The sequence below is a fragment of the Saccopteryx bilineata genome, chromosome 2 (assembly GCF_036850765.1).
Source record: "Saccopteryx bilineata isolate mSacBil1 chromosome 2, mSacBil1_pri_phased_curated, whole genome shotgun sequence".
Classification (NCBI taxonomy): domain Eukaryota; kingdom Metazoa; phylum Chordata; class Mammalia; order Chiroptera; family Emballonuridae; genus Saccopteryx; species Saccopteryx bilineata.
Window position 1 is genome coordinate 326,720,160 of NC_089491.1, and position 26,612 is coordinate 326,746,771.

Below are 26,612 nucleotides of genomic sequence, written 5' to 3' on the forward strand. Positions count from 1 at the left end.
GGTAGAGAAATGCAACCCAATTGAATCAAGAGAAATTCCCAGAAAAGGACTTGAATGAGTCAGATATAACCAAATTACCAGATGCAGAGTTTAAAATAATGATTGTTAGGATGCTCAAGATCTTAGAACAATAAATAGTCATAACAAACAACTAAATAAAGAGATAGCAAGTATAAAAAAGGACATTATAATAATAAAAGAATCAGTCAGAAATGACAAATACAATATCAGAAATGAAGAACACAATGGAAGGAATTAAAAGCAGGATGGTTGAAGCTGAGGATCAAATCAGCGAGGTAGAGGATGAGATAAACAAAGATAACAAAGGGAGAGCAGCAAAAAGAAAAGAGACTCAAAAACACTGAGGAAACTCTAAGAGAGCTCTGTGACAGCATGAAGAGAAATAACATCTGCATCATAGGGGTCCCTGAAGAAGAAAAGAAAGAACAAGGGATAGAAACTTTGTTCATTCAAATCATAGCTGAAAACTTCCCTAAATTGATGCAGGAAAAAGTAACACAAGTTCAAGAAGCACAGAAAATTTCATTAAAGAGAAACCCAAAGAAATCAACACCAAGACACATCATAATTATAAATACCAAAGCTAAGTGATAAAGAGAAAATATTAAAAGCTGCTAGAGAAAAAAAGGCTATCACCTACAAAGGAGCCCCCATAAGGATGACATCTGACTTCTCAACAGAAACACTTGAGGCCAGAAAGGAATGGCAAGAAATATTCAAAGTAATGCAGAACAAGAGCCTACAATCAAGACTACTTTATCCAGCAAGGCTATCATTTAAAATCGAAGGAGAAATAAAAAGCTTCCCAAACTAAAAAAAAAATCAAGGAATTCATTACAACCAAATCAATGCTGCAGGAAATGTTAAGGGGCCTGTTGTAAATAGATCAAAGGGGGAAAAGAATATAGCAAAAGAGGAATACAGCTTTAAAGAACAAAATGGCAAGAAACAACTATATATCAATAATAACCTTAAATGTAAATGGATTAAATGATCCAATCAAAAGATATAGGTAGCTGCGTGGATAAGAAAACAGGACCCATACATATGCTGTCTACAAGAGACACACCTTAAAACAAAAGATGCACATAGACTGAAAGTAAAAGGATGGAAAAAATATTTCAAGAAAATGGAAATGAATAAAAAGCTGGTTTAGCAATACTTATATTAGACAAAATGGACTTTAAAACAAAGGCTATAAGAGATAATAGCCTGTAAGATAAAGGCTGTAAGAGATAAATAAGGTCACTACATAATGACAGAGCAATCCAACAGGAAAATATACCCATTATAAATATCTACACGCCTAATATAGGCGGACCTAAATATATAAAGCAGCCTTTGATAGATATAAAGGGTGAGATCAACAGCAAAACTATAATAGTAGGGGATTTCAATACCCCACTAACATCACTGGATAGATCCTCAAGAAAGAAAATTAACAAAGAAACAGTAGACTTAAAGGACCACTAGATCAACTTGATTTAATAGATATCCTCAGAACCTTTCACCCTAAAGCAGCAGAATATACATTTTTTTCAAGTGCTTATGGTACATTCTCTAGGATAGACAAAATGTTAGGGCACAAAAGCAGTCTCAACAAATTTAAGAAGATTGAAATCATATCAAGATTTTCTCTGATCACAATAGCATGAAACTAGAAATAAACCACAACAGAAAACCTGAAAAATACTCAAACAATTGGAAACTAAATAGCATGTTATTAAATAACAAATGGGTTAACAACGAGATCAAAGAAGAAATAAAGAATTCCTAGAAATGAATGACAATGAGCATACAACAACTCAAAATTTATGGGACACAGCAAAAGCAGTACTGAGAGGGATGTTCATAGCATTACAGGCATGCCTTAGAAGCTAGAAAACCTCAAATAAACAACTTAACCCTGCATCTAAAAGAACTAGAAAAAGAACAGCAAGTAAAGCCCAGAGGTAGTAGAAGGAAGGAAATAATAAAGACCAGAATGAAAATAAATGACATAGAGGCTAAAGAAACAATACAGAGGACAGTGAAACCAGGAGCTGGTTCTTTGAAAAGGTAAACAAGATTGATGAACCTTTAACCAGACTCACCAAGAAAAAGAGAGGATACAAATAAATAAAATTAGAAATGAGAGTAGAGAAATAACAACGGACACAACAGAAATAAAAAGAGTTGTAAGAAAATACTATGAAGAACTGTATGCCAAAAAATTAGATAAGCTACATGAAATGGACAAATTCCTTGAAACACACAATACTTTAAAAATCAATCTGGAAGAATCAGAAAACCTAAACAGACCGATTACAACAAATGAGATTGAAACAGCTATCAAAAAACTCCCAACAAACAAAAGCCTGGGGCCCAAAGGCTTCACAAGTGAATTCTACCAAATATTCAAAGACGAACTAACTCCTATCCTTCTCAAGCTATTTCAAAAAATTCAAGAGGAAAGAAGACTTCCAAACTCCTTTTATGATGGGAGCATAATTTTGATTCCAAAATCAGGCAATGAAAACACAAAAAAGAAAATTATAGTCCAATATCCTTGATGACTCTAGATGCTAAAATCCTCAAAAAATATTAGCCAACCAGATCCAGCAATATATGAAAAAAAGCATACACCATGATCAAGTGGGATTTATTCTGGGGAGGAAAGGCTGGTACAATATTCACAAATGAAACAATGTGATTCATCACATAAACAAAAGGAAGGAGTAAAACCACATGATAATTGAAATAGATGCAGAAAAAGTATTTGATAAAATCCAGCACCCATTCTTGATCAAAACTCTCAGCAAGGTGGGAATACAGGGAACATACCTCAACATGATAAAGGTCATCTATGACAAACCCACAGCCAACATCATACTCAATGGGCAAAAATTAAAAGCAATCCCCTTAAGATCAGGAACAAGGCAGGGGTACCCCCTTTCACTACCCCTATTCAACATAGTCTTGGAAGTCCTAGCCACAGCAATCAGAAAAAAAGAAGAAATAAAAGGCACCCAAATTGGAAAAGAAGAACTAAAACTATTATTATTTGCAGATGATATGATATTGTATACAGAAAACTGTAAAGTCTCAGTCAACGAAGCACTGGACCTGATAAATGAATTCAGCAAGGTGGCAGGATATAAAATTAATACTCAGAAATCAGAGGCATTCTTATACAACAACAATAAACCATCAGAAAGAGAAATTAAGGAAACAATCCCCTTCACTATTGCAACCAAAAAAATAAAGTACCTAGGAGTAAATTTAATTAAGGAGATTAAAGACTTGTACTTGGAAAATTATAAAACATTGACCAAAGAAATCAAGGAAAATACAAACAAATGGAAGCACATTCTGTGCTCATGGTTAGGAAGAATAAACATCATTAAATGTCTATATTACCCAAAGCAATTTATAAATTCAATGCAATACCAATTAAAATACCAATGACATACTTTAAAGATATAGAACACATATTCCAAAAATGTGTATGGAACCAAAAAATAACATAAATAGCCTCAGCAATCTTGAAAAGGAAGAATAAACTGGGAGGTATCACACTTCCTGATATCAAGTTATATACTACAAGGCCATTGTACTCAAAACAGCTTGGTACTGGCATAAGAACAGGTATATAGATCAATGGAACAGAACAGAGAACCCAGAAATAAACCCACACCTTTACAGACAACTGATATTTGACAAAAGAGGTAAGAACATACAATGGAGTAAAAACAGCCTCTTCAACAAATGGTGTTGGAAAAATTGGACAGCTACCTGCAAAAAAATGAAACTACCAACTTACACCATTCTCAAAAATAAACTCAAAATGGATAAAAGACTTAAATGTAAGCCGTGAAACCATAAGTATCTTAGAAGAAAACATAGGCAGTAAGTTCTCTGACATCTCTTGCAGCAATATATTTGCTGATTTATCTCCACAGGCAAGGGAAATAAAAGACAGGATAAACAAATGGGACTATATGCTAAAAAGTTTTTGCACAGCTAAATACAATAAGAACAGAATAAAAAGACAAACACACAATGGGAGAACATATTCGACAATACATGTGATATGGGATTAATAACCAAAATTTATACAGAACTTGTAAAACTCAACACCAGGAAGATATACAATCTAATCAAAAAATGGGAAAAAGAAATGGATAGACACTTCCCCAAAGAGAACATACAAAGGGCCAATAGGCATATGAAAAAATGCTCAACATCACTAATCATTAGAGAAATGCAAATTAAAACCACAATGAGATATCACCTCACAACAGTCAGAATGGCGCTCATCAACAAAACAACACAGAATAAGTGCTGGCGAGGAATGTGGAGAAAAGGGAACCCTCCTGCACTGCTGGTGTGAATGCAGGCTGGTGCAGCTGCTGTGGAAAACAGTATGGAGATTCCTCAAAAAATTAAAAATCGAACTGCTTTTGACCCAGCTATCCCACTTTTAGGAATATACCCCAAGAACACCAAGGCACTCTTTCAAAAGGAGAAATGCACCCCCATGTTTATGGCAGCATTGTTCACAATAGCAAAGATCTGGAAACAGCCCAAGTGTTTATCAGTGGATGAGTGGATTAAAAAGTTGTGGTACATATATACAGTGGAATACTGTGGGGCTATGAAAACGAAGGAAATCTTACCTTTTGCGACAACATAGAGGATCTGGAAACTATTATGTTAAGTGAAATAAGCCAGGTAGAAAAGAAAAATATCATATGACTTCACTCATTTGAGGAATCCAACGAACAACGTGAACTGAGGAACTGAATTGAGACAGAGGAGAGATCAAAGAGAACAGAGGAAAAGAGGACAGAGGGAAAGGGGATGATAGGATGGGTTAAACCTGAAGGGAAGGGGTGAGGGCGCTATGGGGACGGGGGCAAGGGAGATGTTGAGGGGAATATGGGGGAGGGGGGATGCATTTGGGGCAACACTAGAATCTATGTAAACACAATAAATTAAAATCAATAAAAAGAAAAGAAGTCAAAACATAGTACTTAAAAATGAAAACTAAATTAATAAGAAGAGTTACCTAAATATGTGATTTAGAGTTTAGAGGGACTCTAAAACAAAAATTGAAAGTTGTTATCTCTTAAGAGTAGAAATGGTAGGGGTGAAGGACCACTCTTTCTCTTAATAACCCTTTTAGAATGAAATTAAGAGTAAATTATGTGTATAAACCACACTGATAAAGGTAAAACAAAATTAAAACAAATAACAGTCTCCCTGAAGCCTTCACGCCCAAGAGCAAGGTTGGTAGCCAAAGGACTTTACATATGTTTTAAGTAGAAAAAGTTATTCAAAATTGCTGAAAATTGTAAGTAGCCCAATTTCACTTTCTGGTTATTAGGATTAAAGTGGGTGAGTGATTACTGGAAACTGGTTACTCAGAAACCATCATCCTTATGTTAAATGCTCCTTCAATAGCTCAAAGTAGGTGTGCTGTAACAATAAAGCAGTGTACACTGAAACGTAATTATAGACCCCACCCAGAGGGCTCTTTCACTGGACTCTGTTCAGAAATTTCGATCTCCCCTGCAATACTGCTCATTAAAACCACACATACAGCTGCTCAAATCGCTGTGGAATGAACTATTTTCCAGGATAGTCCTTTTAAACCACTAAATTATGAAGCTTAGAATTCTATGCTATGCGCAATTGCATTCAATGAAGAATGAAGGCCTAAATTTTATTTTTCTGCAGAAAAGAGCTATATGTGTGTATACAGGGTTGAGAAAAAGTAGGTTTACAGTTGTTGGTATGGAAAATAATATGATAATTAATAAATAATAATATGGCCGGTTAGTTCAGTTGGTTAGAGCATCATCCTGGTATGTCAATGTGTACAGTTTGATCCCTGGTCAGGACACATACAAGAATCAACCAATGCACAACCAGTGCACAAATAAGAACAATAAATTGGTGTTTCTCTCTATTTCTCTCTCCCTCTCCCTTCTTCTCTCTGTCTAAAAATCAATAAATAAATCATTTTTTAAAAATAATAATAGACAAAAAAAAAGAGTAAGTTATTTGGTATAATAACAACTTTTGCTCTACCCAGTATATAATCAAGTATTACAGCTATATAAAAAGTATGTGAGAAATATATAAAATATCAATATACTTATATAAGTGCATGTGCAATCATATGCATGAATGAATATACACACAGGTATGAATGCACAAATCATCTATTGTGCCAGAGATTTACATATATTATATAATTTACTCCTCAAAATATGCATATTACAAAAATATCATCAACTCCATTTTTGAAAAAGAGAAAACGGATCTAGGACAAGAGAATACTAAGTTTTTCAGAGAACAGGTTTTGGAGCCAAGCACCATGGATTCAGACTCCAGCTCTACCACTGAACAGCTGGGCAGACCACTCCACCTCTCTGCCTCTCATCTCTGAAAGGGGAATAAAAGCAGTACCACCTGATAGCAAAGTGGGTAGAACTCAATGAACCACTACATTAGAACACACACAATATTGGCTGGCACAGAGTAGGTATTATATTAAGGATGTTGGTGGTGGTGTTAGCAATACCTCACAATTCATTATGTATACAGTGGTCCCTCATCTATCACGGGGGTTAGGATCCCGAATCCCCTGCGATAGGTGAAAATCCGTGAAGTAGTGACCTTATATTTATTTTATTATTTATATATATTTTAAGACTATATAAACCCTCCCCATGCTCTTATAAACCTTTCCCACACTGTTATTAACCTTTCCCACACTTATTTTGCTTATTTTACCACAAAAATAATTAAAATAATAAATATATAAAAATACCTATATACTGCAAAATCCTGCAATATAGCAAAAAATCCGCGATACAAAATTAGATACAAAATCCGCGATACAGTGAGATCGCAAAAAGTGAACTGCAATAAGGCGAGGGATGACTAGATCTCCATCTTCTTGTCACACTTGCACACAAGTACATGCTCACATGTGTATATATACAAAACCTTTCTTGTCTTTGAACAAAGGAGGCCTCTTTGGCCTTTTCTAGCAGGGGGAAAAAAAAAGATGACTTGCCTGACCTGTGGTGGCGTAGTGGATAAAGCGTCAACCTGGAAACGCTGAGGTTGCCAGTTCAAAACCCTGGGCTTGCCTGGTCAAGGCACATATGGGGAGTTGATGCTTCCTGCTCCTCCCCTCTTCTCTCTCTCTCTCTCTCTCTCTCTCTCTAATGAATAAATAAAATTAAAAAAAAAAATTAAAAAAAAAAAAAAAAAAAAGATGACTAATAATATCAAAAATTTAAGAATAGCCAAAAAAAAATTCCTTTCTTTTTCCTTCCACTAATGTGAGTAGTTAAGGGCACAAATGCTACTTTAATCACTCTGTCAAAATCCTTGACAAACTGTATCCAAAATTCCATCTTCTGTTCTTTGGTTTTGAACTTATATTAAGTCAGTCAGATCAGCTTCTTTTAAAAATGACTATAAAATTAATGTTAGTTTTTATTCATATTTTACAGCTTTATCATGAATTATATAGTATTATGTAGCCAATGAGTGCTTTAACAGTTCATTAAGTTGAACATTCATAAAAGCACTAACAAGTTAAAGTGATTTATTTTTCTTTTTATATCTTCACTATATAACAATATTAACACTTCTAAGAAATTTATTAAATTTGATTTTGCATAAAATATTTCAAATAATTTCCACTTTTAGAAGGATAATTTTTAAATATGAGTTTCTAACTTTTCAATCTAATGAATACAAAAAAAGCAATCTACGCTTAAAAAGCCACTTACTTTATTGAGAGCTTATGTTTAGCTGAGAATATTAAACTTAATAAGCTACAGAGAAATATAAGAAGATACTTTTGATTAGTAAGAATATTTCTACCAAAAATACATTCTTTTAATATAAAACAGCCTCATTCTAGCCAGTTTCATTGGGAGAAGACTCTGAGATATATACTTCCTAAAGGAAACAAAAAATTCTATATCCAACCTACCACCAACAGACAAAAGTTATTTTTCAAACTTTTTCTATATAAATGTCAACTAGAAGAGAATTTTTACATTAAAATAAAGTTGCAATATCTTTATTGAACACTTTTATGTAAATTTCCCTGTGCAAGCAAGCAGAAAATCAATCCAATGTCACAGAATATATTTCACCGAGAGAAAAGTAAAAATCGTAAACACTAAAAGCTTGTTTTAACCTGGTACTCTCTGAATTTATGACTAAGAACTCAGATACTTTTTTCCATAACTAACATTCAACATATTTTAAAAACACAAAAGTCAGATTTGCTTATCCTGGAAAATTAATTCAACCAGGGATTCACCTCACCCAAATAAAAACTATTTCAAAATAAAACATTCTTTACTGAGTATTTTAATACTTTAAAACACAGTGCCTTTTTACTCCTATCTACATGCTCGGTAACCAAGACTTTTAATAAACAAGAAGTTTGATTAAAGGCCTGCACTCACTGAATGATAAATGATAAACTCCAGTGGCTCTCCTGTCAAATGCTAAACTCTGCAAGCTTTCAATGCTAAGTATGTCTTTGTCAGTTGTTTATTTTGCCTTTCCCGGTGATTGGAGGTTTAAAAATATTATATTACTTAGAGTTAGTAAATAAGAGAATTCCAGTGCCAAATATTTGTACAAGATAATGGAACAGCCGACAGTCTGTTAAGGGTCCCCTAGGACTAAACTAACAGTCCAAGCACCCTTGCTGCTTATAACATACATACACCCAGAGCCTCTGTTTAAGCCTTGTCTCGAAATGTCATAGCAGACACAGGCTTGTTACTTTCTTTTCTTTAATTGTTACTTATTGATTGATTTGAGACAGAGAGAGAGAAAGAGAAAGAGAGAGAAACATCAATTTGTTGGTCCATTTATTTATACATTCTTTGGTTGACTCTTGTATGCAGCCTGACTGGGGATCAAACTTGCAACCTTAGCCTATTGCATGATACTCTAAACAGCTGAGCTACCCGGCCAGGGCCAGGCTCGGTACTTTCTGAAGACTAAGAATTCACCATGTTCTATGTCTCTACAAATTTCTTAAAGAAAAAGCAGCATTAAATATACTTCTTCTTGAAATTAAAATGTAGAAAAAGCTAGAACTATAAAACAGCTTTTGAAGAAACATCTTGTAACTCCTGAGCCCTTGCCCAAACCGAGTGAGAAAGTATCAGTATGCTGTCGTCCTTTGTTCCTGCTTATATTTAAATAAATATAGGAGAGGATTTCTAATAATGCATCTTAATTCACTCTCCTTTTTTTTTTTTTTTTTAATTTACACTGGTAATTGCTGAGCTAATATCTTCATCAAAGATATGGGTGACTGAGAACTGTATTATACCAAGATCTAAGGACTTAGTCAAGGGCTCCGAAGTGCCAGGGTCTAAGGCCTTTATCATGAGAAATACAGCATTAAGCCCGAGGCAATAAAGTAGCTGACCATGCTATACTGGTCTCCACGTATGTGGTTTCTGTTGCCTTCTCTGTAAGCCAGGTCTGTATGCTCAGCTCCATCTCAAAAGATTTACAAGGTGTTGCTCAGTGGTGGGATTTAGCCAGTTTGCACCAGTTCGGCAAATCCGATATCTAATTTTTTGTTGAGTTTGTGAACCAGTTGTTAAAACGGCACTTGTAATCAGGGATCTCTCTAAGGTAGGCGCCTGGGCAGCCGCACAAATTGGAAATCACACATTTACATTCCTTACTCTTTTTTAATGTTCATCTAAGTGCCCGTAGTAATGTTCATTCCATCCATAGGTGAAAAAAATTGCAAGTGAGGACACCAATCAAGAAGTAATATGGAAATATCTTAAATAACAGTTTTATTTTTTGTCAGGTATTATGTAATATTTTTCGTTAATATTTTAAAACCCTTTTTTATAACTTACCATATTTCCCCATGTATAAGATGCACCCATATATAAGCCGCACCTTAATTTTGGGGCCCAAAATTTAAAAAAAAATGTATTACATAAAGTTATTGAATTCAAGTTTTATTCATCATAAAATTCATATACTCCTCATCACTGTCAAAACTCCCATCCAATAGCTTGTCCTCATCTGTGTCTGCTGACAAATCACCGTCTTCATATACTGCCTCGTCCTCAGTTCCATCTATGGCATTTGCAATGCCACAACCACTGTATAAGACACACCCAGTTTTTAGACCCTAAATTTTTTGAAAAAGGGTGTATCCTATACATGGGGAATATGGGTAATCTAGTTTTGTATACCTCTTTATTGTTCTTATTTAAATATTAAAAGCATGAAATAATAAACTATATTTCAGAATATCAGTTTTTTATACTTAAGACAGTCATTAGGGCAGAGACCAGCAGTTAAGTTGTTTGAATCCCACCACTGGTGTTGCTGGTCTCAGAAGAGGCTGTCTCTCCCCATTATTATTGGGCTATTCCTCAGAATGCAAGGCAGGGGTCCCCATCACCAGAACCTGGACAGGAAAGTGCCAATAGAAAACAGCCATAGAAATATCCTCAGAAACAAAGCCAAAGTTAACACCAGACTTAATTTTGATCCAGAACACACCTCTCACTCAGACCCAACTGGCCAAATGTGGCCAGATCCCTCCCAAACAGAAGGGGGCATGGCTTCATTACTGCAGGTAGCTTTATGACACCTTTTATGAGACAAAAGGTGAGGAAACGGACAATGTTTTAAAAGATGTTTTATTAGGTAGAAAGGGAACTCATACTTTACTATCTGCCAGTAACTTTTGCATCTATCTATAGCTCTATGCCTGTGAAAGTATCTTCTTCTAAATCACATTCTTTTAATTATTTTGCCTTTATTTCCAGACAAGATATACATTTGAACTTATATTTGCATAACCAAAGACCTATTTGTTGAAAGTATTTTAAAAAATGCTTCCTTTAAATTTGAAAAATCCATGTATACAAATATTTATTACAAGTGGAGAGGTTTGTTCTTTTGTTTTTGTTGTTGATGTTGTTTGATAAATCGATTCAAGCAGAAACACTTTTTTCTTGAACCAAAAATCTATTTTCTTCCTTAAAAGAAGAAAGAATAAGAACACAACCCAATTCACAGTCACACTTAATGTCAGGCAAAGAACACCTTGTGTGAATAATGATGAAAGCATTAAATTCTCACCAAAGTTTCCCAAGCATCAGTAATTGGGGTTACCTGATAAAAGAAACAGCTTGAATTAAATAGAAATGGATTACAATGATTTTTATAAAAATGTACTTTTGTTACAACAAACGTTTGAATTATAACAATGTTGAAAAGTAGAGATCTTTGAAGACCTGCTTTTATAAACAGGTCTATGATGACCTGAAGGGATCATATCCATTCTCTAGGTAAATGCTTCAACATGCTGGGAAAGTTTGTTCTCAAACAAGTTAAGCAGTGCTGTGACCATGCTCTGATACTACTGAATTGTTTACGGAACATTCCCCCAGCCTGGACAACTGCGGTAGCGTTCCAAAGACTACTGTTCTGACTCGCGCACAGGGGGCCTTGGCTGTTGGCATGTTTCCCTAAGGGCATCTTAGTCCAGCACACAGCTTCCTGGTGACCACTTCAGCTTGATAATTATACTTCTGCCATGAAACCTAAACACACCCAGATCAATGGAAGTTTGTTCATAATGTAGATCTGAAAAAATTTTAAAACATTACATAGACTTCCCTGACTACCTATATTCCTTCATCAGAAAAGGCACATTGTTAGAATAAAAGTATATCTTCTATTCTCTCTCCTATTATCAAAAAACAAAACAAACAAACAAAATAATGGTTCTTAAATGTCAAGCCCCCTTAGCCCAAAGTAGCAAGACCAGGTAGCTATTTTCTCCCAGATAAACAAGCAAAAGGCCCAGAAGCAAGCAAGAACAGACACTGCTACTAGGGTGATGCAGCCAAGATAGATTAGTGCACATCACTCTTCAGCTCACAAAGCTTCAAACTGCAGAGTACTTACGCATAGCATTAAGATTCTTCGTTATTTGGTCCTTGGTCACAGAGCCAACTCTCAGCCCCGCCCACTTAGCACAGATCCACCCATGACCTCCACATGCCTTTCGCCAAACACACCCTGAACTTCCCAGTCTTATTACTAATTTTTCTCCACTAGCCTTTCAATTCTTCCAAAGGACTTTGGTCCTCTAGCAAGGGCCCTGCTGTAAACTGTTGCCCTATTCTTGACTGACCACAATTCACCAACCATCCACACTTTACCCCCCACCCTTACCTCACCCTCATCAGATTCTCCCTCGGATCTCAGCTCAAACACTTCCCCATGCCCTTTCATTAAATGTTCTCAATCGAACAAGTCTATTTTCTCAAGATAACTTCAATAACAAAGAAAATCTTTAAAATTAAGATATTTTAATTATAAAAGGCAAGCTCCTTTGTCTCATTTAAAAGTTACCAGTTCATGTCTTCAGCTAGCTAAGCCAACCCTGCCCAGAACTTGGGATTTTAAAATATTTAAATTCTTGTTTCATAGACTAAACACCAAAAAAATTCATATTATTACTTAAATAAGAAAAGTTCTTTCATTGGCAATTATCACCTAATAAAATTCCTGTGTCATAAAGGCAGTGTTTCTAAAATGTCTTCCTAATTGTAATCATTTTGAGGAAATTTGTAGTTTTCAAATTTTAAAGTTTTAAAACTAAAATAATGGCAACCTAAAGAAAATTCAGAGATAAACACTTATTTTAGACTAATTCAAATGTATTGCTTAACAGGAATACTAAGTGATAAACATTTATTTAAAATGGTTACACATTTTAAATAAAACTTAAATGAGTGTTTCTATCCTCTGAGCTTGAAAAAAAAAAAAAGATTCATCTTAATCTGAGCACATAATCAGGGCCTGTTATCTCCCTTTATCTGAAAAAGAAGAAAGGTATATAGATGACAATTCTGAAAATGTAGATTTATACAATTTCAGGAAAAAAGCTTAACTTTAATTCATAAGTTATTGTTTCATTATCAACTTCATTAGACACTGCACCAAAAGTAAATATTAAACATCATTTTTCTAAAACATTGATCTGAAAGTGATGTTCCTTACCGGCTTAAATGACTTAATTTTGTCATCTTCTACATGTGTTATTGCTCTCTTATTTTAAACTCTTGTACATGTAGGGACATTCTGTCCTGAGTCATCTAGACAACTACAGGATTTGAAATTAATGTCTAGGTTCCATGTCTGCCCAAGAAAGTCAACAGACCAACAATGTGGAGGCAGGTAAGTGCACAACCACTGCACAACTGCTGGATTTGCCTCAGGGTAGCTCCTGAACTCATGGCCAGCATTTACATCTGGCCAAGCCTTTCAACGGCTGACAAAGAAATCCCTGGCTTTGAACTCTGCACAGATGGACAGTCACCAAATGAATGGATATAGATTTATACGGCTTACATTTAATCAAAGCTATCTCAAAGGTGTATATTAAGAAAAGTATATAATAAAGCTTAAAATACTTACCATGACAGAGTACACCAAATTATGCAAACCACAGAAATACAAACGGCTTGACCATTCAGACTACAAATTCTGAAGTAGGAAAAAAACTCCAATGAGCACTCAAAACCCTGTCACAAAGACCCAAACACTGAGGCCAGAAATTTAACACAACTGTCTTGGGTCCCAGTCCCTGGCACAACATTTATTGTTAAAGATATCTGCTCACCTGCTTTTCTGGGCATAATCAGAAGCAGACATACCAATATGACTTAAGAAACAGGAGTGGTCATGGAGCTGGGTTTAGGTTCTCATGAATACACAAACTGAGCCCCTACATCCAGAAATGCCTAAACCATCTTCCGTTTCCTCTGCTTAAGAATTTTGTGAGTTTAACAGGTATGATTAAAAAAAAAAGTGAATTAAGATGCAAAATAAAATGCATACATTGAGAAGGTATGTTTCTGTTATATGAAAAATGCATAAATATTGAATACTTTATTGCCTAACGTCAAGTAATATAAACATTACTGTGGCAGCAGTTAGACAGACATGAGCAGAGCAAGAATGATAGGCCAGGTATAGAAGGCCACCAGGGAGGAAAGTTCTGGTGCCTAACAATAGGTAAAACTAGGAAAACATGGACCTCACCCCCAGGGTGACCTTTCCTCCCCTGGCATTTGCTAGTCACATAGGTTAGACCTCCCCCCTCCCCCCCACCACCTTTCATATCACTGGTTATGCAACTCAGACCTTCCCCTCACCTTTCTTCCCCTGGCATGGTTCTGGTCATGCTAGTCAGACCCCCTTGGAGGAGAAACAAGGAGACCAAAAGTGGCCGCATGCGACTCCCATGCAGCCCTTGTGACCACCACTTTAAGCATTAACCTCTAGAGATAACATCTAGGCCTGAGTTGTGGTTCAGCTCCGGGATCAGAAAAGCAGCAAAACCAGGCAAGCGATGCCATGGTTGACATCAGGACCAGCTACACTGACTGATGACCCCTTGCCCTGGCAGCCACCATTCAGTAGAGACCACGACTCTCCTGACCTCCAGATGAACACGCTCAGACGGAGGGCCCAGTGCAGTGCTCCCTATGGACCATGCCCATGCCTTTCCCACCACCTTCCCGTAGGTGAGTTTACCTTGCCTCTCTCTTTCTCCTGAGCTATGAGGGTCCTTCTTTTGCCTCTGTGACTTGTTTCCTGAGCCCATTTCTTCTATAGCTCACTTCTTCTCTCTCTGTGGCTTTCTAAATAAACTTTCTCTTATAGTTTGAGTCTTGGCTCTGAATTCTCTCTTAGCCAGAACTCTCAAGTACTGATGTTGCTGAACCAAAGTCTGGCCTGACCCCAGTGGTATAACACCTGGTACTATTTTTGTGACTGCCAAAATTCCTATCATGTGCAATTCTTTATCCACAATTTTATTTCAGCAAGGTCTACCAAATGCAACTGCCTTCCTCAACTTCCCAAAGTCTTAATTCTACCCATGGCTTCTGAAAAAGATAGTGTGACTACTAATGGGACTTCCCAGTGCCTCCTGCCCTAAACATTATCATTTCATCTGATGCTGGTAACACCTACTGGCTCTCTATAACCCGAGCAGAACATCAGCCTTCCCTAGAACAACCTTCCCAATTGGACCATGTCACCTGTTCCTCACTGTGCACCGGACCATATGGCCACGCTGAATTTCTGAGTTTTGCCTGACTTGACATGTTATTTACTCCTCTAAGTCTTTGAACACAATCTTCACATTGCTCTACAGCCCTCCCCTCCCCTTCTCCACCAGGAAGCGCTGACACACTCTCCTCTCCAGCTCACATAGACTCTCCTGTAAAACCTGCCAGAAGTCTACACTTGCTCCTTATTCTGTGTTCCCACAGCGACTCATTCAGAACTCTAATTTCAATTTTCTTTGGCATTTTCTTTGTATTCTCACCTCTCATTTTGTCCCTCACAGACTGAGTACTCACTATACATTTAAAGGGTGAGGAGAAAAGGGGAGAGTAAAGAAAGAGGAATGGGAGGGAAAAACATAGAATGGAAAAGAGAAATGGCTTCCCTCTTTGACAGGAAGAGAGAGAACCATGGCAGAAATTGGAAGTTCCTTTTATAATAAGGACATTAAAAGATTATATTTTAAAAACTTACATGACTACTGAATGCCTTGGCATTATGAATGAAACACAGGTAAGTCTTACAGAAGTAATGACAGCAATTAATTAAACATATTATAATAGCAGTACAATGGTTCCTCAGGTTAGGACACAGTTCCATTCCTACAACAGTGAAGTAACCCAAATTTTGGTGTAAGTTGAAACACACCCTAACCTAACCCAAAGGAACACTTGTACTTCTAAAAGTCCGAAACAGCATAGGTAAGCATACTAGGGATGTCACTACCTCACTCATATGTCACATTACTGAGTATTCTTTCACCACATGCAACCAAACTAGTTTGCCCACATAGTCCGTAAGTACAATACTAATGGTGTGAGCCGAAACATGTCTCAATTTTTTAAAGTTTTTATGGGAGTGAGCATCATAAACTCGAAACATCGTATGTTGAGGCTGTTGTAACCCGAGGACCCCTGTATAGGGGTGAGGCGTGCGTGGGCTTTGAGCATAAAAGTGTGTCTGCACGCTGCTGACAGCAACTGGAGCAGCTTGTGGCTGCGTATCTCTGGGCATCCTCCTTTTCCTCATCTGTGAAATAAGTCTGCCCACATGTAGTTCCTGTTTACCCTTTGTTAGAAAACAAGCGTAAAACACGGGGCATGTGCTCAACGAGCAGTCAATGATGCAATGAACCCTGATTTAGAAATAAAGGTGCTAAGCCATCAACCAAAATTATGAACAGGAAATAATAAAGGTAATAATGTAATAGTGTAATTTTAACTTAATAAACTAGCTAAATAATTATAAAATATTTTTAATTTTTATTTATTGATTTTAAAGAGAGGAAGGCGGAGAGAGAGACAAGAGCATAGATCTGTTCCTGTGTGTGCCCCAACTGGGGATCACACCAGCAACCTCTGTGCTTTGGGACAATTCTCTAAACAACCAAGCTATCTGACCAGGGCTAACTATAAAATTTATAACTACTTAAGAGAAGGCCTTAAACAGTCTGTAGAAAATTACTATTTAAAGATACTCCAGTTAATTTCTCCATGACCATTAAAAATGTATCTGATTCCCATTAAGAGAATCATTTCAAATCTGGTTCAATCGCTATTTTAAGACAGCTCTCGAAAAGCTTCCACACAGTCAATAGCCTTATGAAAATTCTCCTGAAGATAAAATCGAAAACTAAAAGGAAACCTTCCCCTTTAAACACAGATACTGCTCTTAAACACGTGACATGCATCCACCTTAATTTCTGACCAGTACTTGACTATTTGTGATTTGCTGGCAATTTAACACAGATTATTAGCATCCTGCTCCGACAAATGCCAATCTCTTGATGGTGACATTCAGTTGCTGTCAATATTGTAACCATGTCTGTTCAATCTGTTTACACTCCCCCTGAGCTGTCACTGCTTTTCTAATGCCTGTGTTAATAGCAAGGTAGAACTGCAATAACAAGTGAATTTCATTTGCTCTATAGATAAAAGCCTTGAGAAGCACCCATCTAAGGCTTAAAACCAATTTCCATTTAGCTTCAATTTCTCTTTTAAAGAGAGAAGAATTTCTGCTACTGAAATTACTGAAAGTCATGGCATAATCAAGTTTCTTTTCCTAGTCATTGTTGTCTCATTTTCCCAATATAATTAGAATTTAATTATTCCTCATCTCCTCATATAAATATATAAAAATTTCTCTCTACGACAATTTCACATTTATTAAGGACAAATCTAGTCAGAGTCGGGTTGTCAAATTCAGCAAATAAGAAATACAGGATGCTCATTTAAATTTGAGTTTCAGATAAACAATTAAGAATGTTCTAGTACATTATTTCTTACTATTGCATGGGACATATTTATACTAAAATATTATTCATTGTTTACCTGGAATTCAAATTTAACTGGATGTCTTACATGTTACTTGGAAACCTTAAATTTACGTGTTTTAACAACTTGCATCTATGATGGTCAAATTTAAGACCAATTCTGAAGAGTTGCTTTTTGGGGGCTGAAGGGGATGGGAGGACAGGTGGGTTATAAAGTTCTGTTTGGAAGCTTCCTCACTTTTTCTTGATCAGTCTGCTGAGTAATGGCATCCTGATTTCCACTGCAAAGCACCACAGCCCAGTGCTGGCTCTTGTTCAGTAATCATTCCAGAGATATAGTGATTCTCAGAGATATTGGTTGTCTTAAAAAAAAAAATTTCCAGTGAATCTGGTTCACAGGTTTCATACATGAAACACGACTTTGATCATAGGAAAATGGACAAGTTGTATTGAATGCGTTCTGCTTGTTTAAATATTTATATCCAAAATAAAAGAGGCAGCTCTCTTTATGGCACCTCCACCTTTCCCAACCCACCCCCAGGCACCCGTCCTTGCCTCTCCTCCCCTAAGCTGCAAGGGCCCTTCTGTCACTGTCTTTGTTCACTGAGCCCACGCAGCTCAGCTGGCTCACTTCTTCTACCTCTGTTACTTTCTAAATAAACTTCTGCTTGTATTGGAAATAAGTAAACAAAAGCAAGAAACTTCAACTGTTTTTCTCTTTTTAACTAAGGATAAAAAGCGACAGGGCACAAAGGAAGAAACCATAAGAGTTGCCTCGCAAATATATATTTGCCAAAGACCTTATATAACATCATGTCATGTTTCAGTTTCTCTCCCTTCAACCAGCAGTTCCCTTCATAGTCCAAACTCATGGAACAGCCAGGCTCCTCCCTTAGAAATCTCACCCTCCTCACTGCTTTCCAAGCACCATCCTCCACCCGATGTGCTGGTCACTGCTACTCACACTGGCCTCATTTTCTGTCCACTGTTCCATTTTGTAAACACTTATTAAACCAATAGGCAAGGCGAATGGTCCATATTATCAAGTTATTTGTAGTCTGGTAGTTTGATCTGGTTACAGAAAATGCAATGCATAATAAGGGAAATGCACCAGACTACAAAGGTTGAGAAACATCTATTAGAAATGTCAGTAAAAGCCCAAAGGGAATGGGCGTGGCAGTCAGAAACACTACGGTCTGAATCAAAGCTCTAACCGTTATTACTGAGTGACCTTGGACATATTACTGAACCTCTCTGAACAGCATTTCTTTATTAGATTATTGCTGTCATGTTTAAAATGAAAGATCAAAGGGAAAATGTTTTATATACTTTGAGGTACATATTTAAGCACTTAGGAAAAAGCAGCAATTATAGAGCAAAGGAGTGATATGGTTGCAAATGTGGTTGCAAATACATCGTTGTAACTGCAAAGCCATGATCTGCTTACCAGACTCTCCACTTACTTGCTGTGCATACTTAAGGAAGATGCTTAGTCAACCTGGGCCTCATTTCCTCATCTATCTCATTAGATCTGTGCAGAAGACCAAAATGATCAGTTCATGGAAAATTCCTCATATAAAAAATTTCATGTAGGCCCTGGCCGGTTGGCTCAGTGGTAGAGTGTTGGCCCAGTGTGTGGAAGTTCCCGGTTTGATTCCTGGCCAGGGCACACAGGAGAAGCACCCATCTGCTTCTACATCCTGCGCCCCTCTCTTTTCTTTCTCTCTCTCTCTTCCCCTCCCGCAGCCAAGGCTCCATTGGAACAAAGTTGGCCGGGCACTGAGGATGGCTTCATGGCCTCCACCTCAGGTGCTGGAATGCCCCCAGCTGCAATGGAGCAACGCCCCAGATGGGCAGAGCATTGCCCCCTAGTAGGCATGCCGGGTGGATCCTGGTCAGGTGCATGCAGGTGTCTGTCTCTCTGCCTCCCCGATCCTCACTTCAGAAAAAAAAAAAATTTTTCATGTAAACTTCTGCAGTATCTGTAAGCACCTGAGAAATATTCACAACTTTCATTATCATCATCTTTGTCATTATTATGATTTCAGGCGGTAATATTTTGAACAAGTCTTTTCTTTTTTTTTTACATTTGCTTGTTGGGTATTTTATTCTTTCTTTTTTTTCTTTTATTTATTTACTTTTTATTGAATTTTCTAGGGTGACATTGGTTAGTAAAATTACCTCGGTTTCAGGGATACACTTCTATAATATGTACATTACCTGTGTATTGTATTGTGTGTTCACTACCTCAAGTCAACTCTCCTTCAATATCCCTGTCTACTGTCTCCTACTTTCGCCACTCCCCTTCCCTTGATAATCCTCATACTGTTGTGCGTCTATAGGTTTTGGGGGAGTTTTTTGTTTTGTTTTGTTTTGTTTTTGATTATTGAATTTCCCCATATGTAAGATGCACCTATTTTCAAAAAATTTGAGGTCTAAAAACCGGGTACTTCTTATACAGTGGTAGTAGATATTTATTTTTACTTGCATTTCCCACTTTTTCACACTTGTTTTTGTACTCACTGTTGAAGACAGTGATTCGTCATCAGACACAGATGAGGACAAGCTATATGGATGCAAGTTTTGATAGTGATGAGTTGTATGAATTTTATGTTGAATAAAACTTAAATTCAATAACTTTATGTAATACATTTTTTTTTTCAAATTTCAGGCCCCAAAATTAAGGCACGTCTTATACATGGGGAAATATGGTAATCCCTTCCCCTTTCTGAATGGACTGGAAGTATTGAAACAAAAGTATTAAGAAGAAATTCCCAGCTAAGAGGATAACAAGAGTAACAGCAAGGATGAATGGAATAAAAAAAGTTTGTTCCTGTCTCAGAATATACAGTTTGACCAGAGAATCATGAAGTAGGTAAGAAAGCTAAAAATAGAACACAAAGGCTTGATTGCAGAAGAAACTGATGCAAGATGGAGGCATCACTAAGCACTTCATTATTCAACCAAGAGTCATTCAAGGTTTCGGGACAAAGGAGTAAGGTTCCCATTGCGTTCTATTAACCTGGTGCATTGGTTTGTGGGAAATCAGAAGGAAAAAGAGGCAGGAAGTTTTGTTAGGGGCTCTGTACTGTGTCTGTAAGAAATCAGTAGCGCCTGGTCTGGGCATTCCGAACAAGAGTAGAAAAGAGGAGACAGTTTCCTGAGCTTGTAGGTCCAGAACTTACATGACTTGGCAAGTGTTTAGAGTCAGCTCCACATAGGAAAGCAAAGAAGATGCTGTCTGAGCAACTGGTCAGAGGCAGACTGGTTATGATGACAGCTAACTGGGAGTTGAGACCACAGATCACTCCTTAGCAAGGAAAAAGCTGTGGAGGGTCCAGACAAGGTAAAGTCTGGCAACTAGCTGGGACAACAGAAGCAGCCCCATGGGAGTGGGCAGTGAGACACCACGGGCAGTCAATAGGAAGGAGCAACCAAGATACATACACTGAACGGCAATGCACCAGAAGCTGCTTTGTGGACAGGAGCACCGCCAACAAGTGAAGGGGGATGGGACAGAGCTGGATCAGTCTATGCCTGTCACCCTCCTGGAGGAGGCGCGGAGCCCTTGGGGCTGAGCTCAGTGTGCCTCCTTTCTGCCTCGGAGCACCTGGGACAAACCCTATTTGAGGTCTTATCACAAGTAGTGGAATTGTCCATCATGCACACTGGTCTCACAGCAGCAACTAGTAGTGTCTATATTCTCAATAAACATTTGAAGAATGAATGAATATACAAGTTAATGGCCCTTAGGACCTCTGTCTACCATGTCACTTTGGCACCAAAAGTCTCTTCTTTCCAGCTTCACACACCAGATTCTCATGTACAAAAATCTCTGCCTCAAGCAGAAAACAAATTACTTTGTTCTTTGCCCACTTGTTTCACCAGCATTCAAAGAGACTAATGGATGCATAAATGGTTTTCAACAAGTGTTCCTGGAAGCCTTTGGGGTCCATGAAATATACTACCCCACCCCAGCCCACCCCACAGTTCAGGGACCAGCCAGTCACACAAGTTGGGGGAAGGAGAAATTAACAAACGTATTGGTTGTATAAATAAAATATCATTGTGAGATTGTGCTTTTAGAAAAGGATCCTGAGTTATTTTAAGTTTAAAATACCTATCACATAAAGTAAGTCTTTTAGTTTATGTTTAAAGTAGTGCCCAAATATCTTAAACAGCAAAATGAGGTTCCAAACCCTTCTGCCGTTCTTCTGAGCAAAGCGGAGAGATTGTCTCTTCTTGGATGCGGTTTACTTTCTGCAGCTTATTCTGCTTTCTATTCATGAGCCTACAGTTATCCTCCAAGAAGCCAAGGAATACATTAGCGCAGGTTGTCCCTGAGAAATTCGAGGTTTAGTTGAGCTTCACACTAAGGTTCTGTTTTAATTGGCTTGGGATGGGAGCCAGGCCAGCCCTGGCGCTCGACACAGCCCCTGAGAGCTAATTTGTGCTCATCTCTCCCCAATTCTGCATTCATGATACCACATACCAGCTAAATTCCACCATGCTGGGAGTATTTATCTAACAGAAGCCTGCAAATGCTACAAATCGAGGCTTCTTCTCTGCCCGGAAACTCACACATCGGCACACAGAAATACATATGTTCCCTACAAGGAATTAACGCATAACTAGCCTTGAGAACTCCTGCACAGAAAGGAATATGCTCAGTGAGTCAATTCAGGAGGCATGTGATATGTCTATAATTACACTGGCAGCTTCAATACCTGGTACCACTAAGGTAATGATACTCTCCACCTTTAATGCGCTTCGGAACATCTCTGTATGAGCTGTATTAATTGACTTGGGTTTTTAATGTTAAGAGAGTCTGCTAATTTTTTAATTAAAAGTTTAAGCACAGATTTTGTCATAGTTTTGAATGCTGATGGGAATTTAAGAAGGAATATAGCCCAACTCTCAGAAATAAAACATGAAAAAACAACTCAAGCACAGAAACCGAGACTAACCCACGGAAAGGCAGTGACGGGATTGTAAAGTCTGCTGTCTGCACACCTGAACTTCTACATGAGTTCATGGGGCGGGTTTGTTTTTTAAAAGAAGAGAAAAAGAAACAGAGTTCCATTATGACTTCTCCGTTCTAATTCCGAGCGAGCTGCTAAGAGTGGTAATGAGGTACAAGACACTAGAAAAACTTCACACATTTCAATGAAAATGTCAACACACAGCCTAAGTAAAATAATTAAGGAGAGCATATATTTCCAGACCTCCTCGTTAAGAGTAAAGCACATACCTGTATATCGCTCACAAAAACTAGGGGTATTTCAAAATGAAAATGAAGTGATTAAAAAAAAGAAGCATTTGATTTTTGATTTTTTTTTATTAAACAAGAACATCAGAAAAGCAAACGACAAGTCAAAGAAAGTTGTTTGATTATGCAAATGAGATGCTAAACCAACTTTTATTTCATTGGTGAAAAGGCACTATACAAAAGGCTGAAAGTACTGGAGTATCAGCACGTTCCCTGATCCCCTAATTTTTGTGAGCAGTGTACTAGTATTAAAATCTTCTCTACCGGAAAAAAGACCCCCTCCCCACAGGATGTTGAACCATGACCACAGATTACAGAACGGCTGTCACAGCTCCCTAAGCATGGAATCTTGGGCACTGATGAAAAAATAACACATTACTGGCTGGCCTTTGTTACCATGATAAAGAGAGGACAGAAACATCATACCCATGCAAGAAGCAACAGGTTTCTCTTCACGGTCCCGCAGTATCCTAACATCCCCACTATGATGAGGAAACAGCAGACAGCAATCATAACCGGATGGACCACAGGGAAGTAAGTCAAGATGACAGCCTCCTCCACTCTGAAAGAACAATGACGTCACATTACAAAGAAAATACAACCCAAGGCACCTGAGACATGGTATAAGACACATTGTGATTGCTTTTCTAATCTTTTGTGTGTGTGTGTGACAGAGACAGAGAAAGAGAGACAGAGAGAGGGACAGATAGGGACAGACAGGAAGGGAGAGAGATAAGAAGCATCGATTCTTTGTTACAGCATCTTAGCTGTTCATTGATTGCTTTCTCATATGTGCCTTGACCGAGGGGCTACAGCAGACTGAGTGACCCCTTGCTCAAGCCAGTGACCTTGGGCTCAAGCTGGTGAGCCTTGCTCAAACCAGACAAGCCTGCGCTCAAGCTGGAGACCTTGGGGTTTGGAATCTGGGTCCTCTGTGACTCAGTCCAACACTCCATCCACTGTGTTACTGCCTAGTCAGGCTGCTTTATTAATCTTAAAATCATCATGCCTCCAAAGCTAACGGCTATATTGCTATTTTCTTTTTTTAGAGAATTTTTTTAAAAAGTTTTTTATTGATTTAAGACAGACAGACAGAGAGAGAGAGAGAGAAAAGCATCAACTCATTGTTCTGCTTTCTTGTTCCCTTTAGTTTTGTACTCATTGATGGCTTCTCCTATGTGCCCTGACCGGGGATCGAACCTGTTATCTCAGTGTGCCAGGATGGCACTCTATCCACTGACCCACCCAGCCAGAGCTGTACTGTTGGTTTCAAAACCACTGTGCTATCACTAATGTGCTTGCTTATTTTTTTTTTAATTTTATTTATTTATTTATTTTATTTATTTATTCATTTTAGAAAGGAGAGAGAGAGGGAGAGAAGAGAGAGACAGAGAGAGAGAAGGGGGAGGAGCAGGAAGCATCAACTCCCATATGTGCCTTGACCAGGCAAGCCCAGGGTTTTGAACCGGCGACCTCAGCATTTCCAGGTCGACGCTTTATCCACTGCGCCACCACAGGTCAGGCTGTGCTTGCTTATTTTATATTTGTTTTGTTCTGTTTAGGTTTTTATACAAGTGGTACATTCTAACCTCAACTCATTTAAAATACAAGATAGAAGTCAATCTACTATTGGCTAATAGTAGATTGTTTAATAAGAAGTCAATCTACTATTGGCTCTGAAGCCTTAGGCCGAGGAAACCACACAGACCCTTCGGACTCTTCACTATTTCCTAGCTGAGAGGAATCCCCTCCTCTTCGTCCTTGACCCTCAGTTCTGTTCATAGCACCTTCTCCCCAATAGCTCCTCTATCCCAAATGGCAAAGGCAAGTTGGTTCACATTAAAAGAAAAAGGAAGGGAAGAGATGATTTTTTGCTAGAAAACAAGGGAAAAAAATCATTAACTACCACCATTATACAAAGAGTCGTGAGAATAACAAAAATCACCCTTACTGCACTACACAGTGTTAAAGTCTTTACAGAATATATCTCCATTAATCCGGAGGACATTGCAAAGTGGAATATATTGCATTCTCCATTCAGCGATGAAAAAAATCAGGCTAGGAGAAGTTGAGTAATATGCTCTTTCCGAGGTTAGTGGACCAAACCTTTGAAATTTTAACAGAAAATGGCATTGCTGGGTTTGGTTTTCATTAGCTCAGGAGTATGAAAGTAGCAAGGTCGGCAGTGATTCAAATAGAGAAAAGTAGCTCCACTGTCCTTTATATGCAAATATGACATAGCTGACACCCTGTCCGGAGGACAGGAATGTTCTCTAAGGATGGTGGCACAACTTAATGAGAAGGCTACAAAATGCAAGCAGCTATAACAAAGGTCACCAGGGGCAGGAAAAACTTTCCAACTGAACTGGAGAAGAATGTCTTCTAAACAGCCGAGGGCAAAGTTACCTAGAAACTAGCACTGGAGGAAAGCTGAGGGAAGAAATCAATCATTACTTGGGAAGCCTACCTTGTTTCCGCAGTCAGAGTCAGAACATTATTTAGGTAGTCCCTCATCCAAGCGGAAACTGCCAACACACTGATGGACATTAACTGGAAAAGAAAAAATACAAATTGGTTACCACGAATTTATGCAACACTCTCTACCAGATTAACAGTAAAAAAAATAATAGTAAGGATTTCATTACATAATCATTATGCTTTTTCCTAATTACTATCAACTACCTGTTGAAATTTACTTTTACTTTAAATATCTGCCATCTCATGTTGTAATCATGATGCAGACACTAAATAGAATGTCACTGACCAGGAGACGCATAGCTAAACTATTCAATGACTGATTCCAGGTCCAGGCAGAAACTGCACAAGATGAAGAGGCCACAGAATAACTAACTTATCAAGTGTACAAGATGAGCCTAAAATATGCCATATGTAAAAGCAAGGAAGCAATCGAATATTACTGATATTGTCACAAAAAGTCCCAGGAGCTAACTTAGGAGAGCTTTCATTAGCTGAAGTTTGAATAATGTGAGCATCAAAATAATAGCAATGATAATAATGAACACAGGGGGTTGAAACATCAAATATGCTAAGAATCTATGAATTCATAATCACACTTAATATTCACTGGTCACCTCTGTAGAATGCTCAATACTCATTATTCAGGGAACTGATAAGATCCAGTATTTAGCCTACCCTTACTATAACAACAGAAGAACCAAAGACTTAATGAACAATTGTATAGATGAACTTCTGCTCCTATGTGAAGAAAGCATGATAAAATATCCCTATTGAACAACCCTTTCTGAATAATGAATTTCTAGGTCAAGATCCTCAATGGCTGTCGAAGTTATTAGGTTAGTGGTTCTGAATACTGTCTGTACATCAAAATCATCTAGGGCTCTAAAAAAGTTTACTGAGCCCAGATCTACCCGGGACCAATTGTTGAGAGTGGCACCTGCACATCAGACTGAATGTCTGAACTATAGTCACTGGTGAATGGGGGTTCGGGGGAGTACAGGTTAGGAGCCCTGGGACCACAGTTCAGAGAGTCAGGCCAGTTATCACTATCCTCATTTCTGTTGGGAATGAAGAACAGACTGCAAACCTAATAAAAGATACCCAGTGGGTCGGCCACAGTGTATTAACTATGAGTCTAACTTCTGTACATTTGATGCTTTAACATCTGTTCTATATGCTTATGCTGGGCACACTCTGGACTAGACAAACCAGTAATACACCTGAGTTACTTTGCCTTGGCCACCTCCTCCCTTCCTCCTCTTGCACTTGGGAGAAGTCCTTCTCCAAGAATGAGCCTTTCATTTTCAAATACAAACCAACCGACCCAGAACACATACCCTCAACCATCTCCTTAACTGAGTTCTCTCACTCCTGACCACCTACACCTGCCCTAATCACTCCAAA

General features: G+C 37.9%; 1 protein-coding gene across 4 annotated transcripts in view; it reads right to left on the reverse strand.

The window, feature by feature from the left end:
* TSPAN12 (tetraspanin 12) overlaps positions 1-26,612 on the reverse strand; it is an 82,905-nt gene that overhangs the window by 41,565 nt on the left and 14,728 nt on the right. For all 4 annotated transcript variants that reach the window (XM_066262179.1, XM_066262180.1, XM_066262177.1 and 1 more), the window contains 2 exons: positions 25,198-25,280; positions 23,157-23,292 (listed from right to left, as the gene is read on the reverse strand). In XM_066262179.1, the coding sequence (XP_066118276.1) occupies positions 23,157-23,292; positions 25,198-25,280 (219 nt within the window). The remainder of the gene's footprint in view (positions 1-23,156; positions 23,293-25,197; positions 25,281-26,612) is intronic.